Source organism: Sinocyclocheilus anshuiensis, unplaced genomic scaffold (assembly GCF_001515605.1).
Source record: "Sinocyclocheilus anshuiensis isolate Anshui unplaced genomic scaffold, SAMN03320099.WGS_v1.1 scaffold465, whole genome shotgun sequence".
In the NCBI taxonomy this organism is placed as follows: domain Eukaryota; kingdom Metazoa; phylum Chordata; class Actinopteri; order Cypriniformes; family Cyprinidae; genus Sinocyclocheilus; species Sinocyclocheilus anshuiensis.
In genome coordinates, this window is record NW_015539898.1 from 1,687,460 (window position 1) to 1,691,673 (window position 4,214).

The window sequence follows — 4,214 nt, forward strand, 5'->3', positions numbered from 1 at the left end:
ATATTGCAAACTTGTGTCTTGCCATATTATTTTAATGTATTGTCTTAATTGATGAACACACTGGTTTGTAGTGTAAACAGTTTTACCGTTTACTGCACATTGTTATTCTTCTCTCTATTTCCCTAATGAACCGGAGGTCTCACACATTCATAGAAAACGGCTTACTTCCATGTTGAAAAATAAGGTGGGTATATTTACAATATTTAACATTTACTAATATTAATTACAGTATATTTAAAACAATACTTATATTTATTAAAATAATAATTTAATAATATAATTTAAACAAATGTATAATTTAAATAATAACAATAATATAAATAATAAATGATTATTATTATTATTATTTCAACAGCTGCTAAAACAATAAATCAGATTAAATTGCATGATAAGTGTTTTTGGTGAATTACCCACCCGTAACATAACTGGCTTCTCCTCCTCTTTGTCGATGGGGTTGTTGGTGCTGTGGACCCATGTATTGGTGCACAAGTGCCTCAGTCTCACATATGAGCTCCTGAGGATGAAACAATTGGTAAAAGACTCAATAACAATAACACACATTAGAGATATCAAAATGTACGATCTGCTTAATGGGTAAAGAGCAGTGGCTTTCTCCTTGCGACTCTGCCATGCACACCATGGTTGTTCAGTGTTCTCCTGATGGTGGAATCATGAACTTTAACATTAGCCAATGTGAGAAAGGCCTTTAGCTGGGGTTCTTTGCAACCTCACAGACTATTACACGTCTTGCTTTTGGAGTGATCTTTGTTGGTCAACCACTCCTGTGGAGGGTAACAATGGTCTTGAATTTGACTGTGGATTGTGGAGTCCAAACTCTTTAGAGATGGCTTTGCAAACTTTTCCAGCCTGATGAGCAACAACAACTCTTTTTCTGAGGTCCTCAGAGATCTCCTTTGCTCATGACATAATTCACTTCCACAAACATGATCAGATTTTGAAAGATCCCGGTTCTTTAAATAAAACAGAGCAGGCACTGACACCTGATAGTCATCCCACTGGTTGAAAACACCAATGAACAGATGGACTCTAACTTCACCTTCAAATTAACAGCTAATCCTAGAGTTTCACATACTTTTGCCACTCACAGATATTTAATATTGGATAATTTTCCACAATAAATAGATGACAAAGTATATATTTGTCTCATTTGTTTGATTGGATTCTCTTTGTCAACTTTCAGGACTTGTGTGAATATCTGATGATGTTTTGGGACACATTTATGCAGAAATAGAGAAAAAAAAAAAGAAAGGGTTCACAAACTTTCAAGCAGCGCTGTATATGGGGGGTGGGGAGCCTTCAGGTCATTGTGACCCCTGTAAACTCATGTGGTGTTGAATCCAACATTTAAGGCCAAACAGTGGCTCTATTGAGGATGTCAAAGAAACATCTGTGCCACAAACTCACTAACCAGACACCGCAACTCTAAGCTATGGAACATAATATTTATTAAGTCAGATGTAATTGAGCTCTTTTGCAATTGTATCAGATATGTTCAGGTGTTTCTGACATAGTAAGTTTAAGTAATTTGCTTTAAGGCTTGTGTGTCCCTGCCGCTGACTCCAACAGCGCTTGCGGGAAGCTACGGCAGTTACACACACACACAGACCTTATGGCTATCAAAGCCTCTATTGTTCTTAGTGTGTAAGTGTGTGTGGTGTATAAACACACCCCTACGAGCAAGCCCTGTCAGGCCAGATTGTTAATTCACTCTTGCTTTACTAAATTGCCAAAAGCACAATGCACCTGTTCACATTACTCTTGCACACTAAGGCGACGTTCACACTGCATTCCACCGTGCAACCCAATATGTTTTTCACAAGGCTGTTAACATGATATTTTAAATGCTGCACTGGTCTAAACAGGCGATGCATCTAAACTGAGCTGCATGTGTAAAACACTGTGGCATTATCAGAAATATATATTTAAAAAAAAAATAGAGATAGAGAGACAATGAGTCAAGTTTATACTCCATGGAGGATGGTGACAAATTGCATGAGAGGAAGCAATTAAAACAAATTTAATAATGGTACAAAGAACATTACTGACGTAAAGAAATCCTCCACCCAGGACATGATTTTGCCTTTTTGTTTTTTTTTGGTGCATGTGTGAGAGAGAGTGTCACCTCTAAAACATGCGGTCAACTCTAAAAGTTTTGGGTCAGTACTCAGTACAATTTTTTTTTTTCTTTTTTTGAGCATAATTAATACTTTTATTCAGCAAGGGTGCATTACACTGATCAAAAGTGACAGAAAAAAAAAAAAAATCATTTCAAATAATGTTGTTCTTTTAAATATTCTATTTAAAGAATCCTGAAAATGCATTACATTTTCCACAGAAATATTAAGCAGCAGAACAGCATATTGGAATGATTTCTGAAGGATCATGTGACACTGAAGACTAGAGTAATGATGCTGAAAATTCTGCTTTGATCACAGGAATAAATTACATCGTAACATTTATTAAAACAGAGAACAGTCATTTTAAATTGGAATAATATTTCACAGTATTACAGCTTTTACTGCATTTTTTATCAAATAAATGCAGCCTGAGTGATCATAACAGAGAAAGGTCTTGAAAGGTCCAAATTTATTAACGGTATTGAATATACATATATTTATAAGAAAAATGCTTAAAAAGTCTTTAAAAGCCTAGAGTCTATCAATAAAAAACTAATTCTATTTTTTTTTATTCCAGAGCCTAGTTTTATGCTTAAAAGTTAAATTGTCAAATTCATATCAGATTGACATATGAAACTGAAAATATGATTTTTGCAGTTCACACTGTCACCCAGCGCTGTGTCACATCATGTGAAGGCCTGTCCTTTCATGAGGATCTGATTTGGGCCTCCTTCAACTTGTGGCTTGAATGTAACCAAAGTCACAGAGATCATTCACTCACAGGACACACTTGTACACACATCTATACAATTATACACACACTCGCACAAGTAAGTACAATTTGGCCAAATAGTTCACACAAACACACTTTGTCACATACATAAACATGCTTTAGATGGGCCACAAGAGGACATCAGGCACGGCTTATGTGACTAACAGGCTTACCTTTGTGTGTATGTATGTGTGCATGTGCCCCCTGTGCCACCTTAGACTAATTAGTCACATCTACAGCCCTCCTGTGCCGTGAAAGGGCTGCTGGTTAGTGAGACTGAGGGTATTTTAGGTCACACTTAAAGCCATGACTTTGAAAATCCTTTTACTAGGATCAAACAAAGATCATCTCTGTCACACACACTCGCAGCACTCAGACATACAAGATAATGCCAGCTTGTTATACATATGTGACCCTGGAGCACAAAAGCAGTCTTAAGTCGCTGGGATGTATATTTGTAGCAATAGCCAAAAATACATTGTATGGGTCAAAATGATTGATTTTTCTTTTATGCCAAAAATCATTAGGATATTAAGTAAAGATCATGTTCCATGAAGATATTTTGTAAATTTCCTACTGTAAATACATCAAAACACAATTTTTTAGTAATATGCATCGCTAAGAACTTCATTTGGACAACTTTAAAGGCGATTTTCTCAATATTTAGATTTTTTTTTTTACACCCTCAGATTCCAGATTTTCAAATAGTTGTATCTCGGCCAAATATTGTCCTAACAAACCATACATCAATGGAAAGCTTATTTATTCAGCTTTCAGATGTATAAATCTCAATTTCGAAAAATTGACCCTTATGACTGGTTTTGTGGTCCAGGGTCACATATGACCGTTCCTGTCAGCGGCTTAGTCAATTCGAAGCATGTTATTGAGAGGGCCGCATAATCTACAGAGGTGTTCAAAGTCCATAGGCTCAATATACAAAGAAGCAGCTATTGATTCAAGACACAAACACACATCCATCATTTTGACATCATCAGCTCATGTTCACATGAATCAGACTGCATTCAAATAGAAACCTGTGAAGATAGTTTCTGGGTCCTATATCACCACTACATCACAAGAAATTAATAAAAAGTCACATTTTGAAAATTAAGATTTTTTTTTTTTAATGACCACATTGCAAAAAAAATTTTTTAATGAAAATAAAAAAGTATATCAAAAGTAAAAAAAAAAAAATTTTAACTACCAGATACGATTAGGGCAATGCAAATTTGGAAGAAAATAACGCAACAATGGAAAACATCTCAAACGGTAAAGGGTAAAATAAAAGATATAAATATATAAAA

The 4,214-nt window shown here is 35.3% G+C and overlaps 1 protein-coding gene across 1 annotated transcript in view; it reads right to left on the bottom strand.

Annotated features, from left to right (window-relative positions):
* Window positions 1-4,214, bottom strand: part of itpr1b (inositol 1,4,5-trisphosphate receptor, type 1b) — a 157,794-nt gene that overhangs the window by 106,414 nt on the left and 47,166 nt on the right. The window contains exon 14 of the mRNA XM_016482756.1: window positions 415-514. Coding sequence (XP_016338242.1) covers window positions 415-514 — 100 coding nt within the window. The remainder of the gene's footprint in view (window positions 1-414; window positions 515-4,214) is intronic.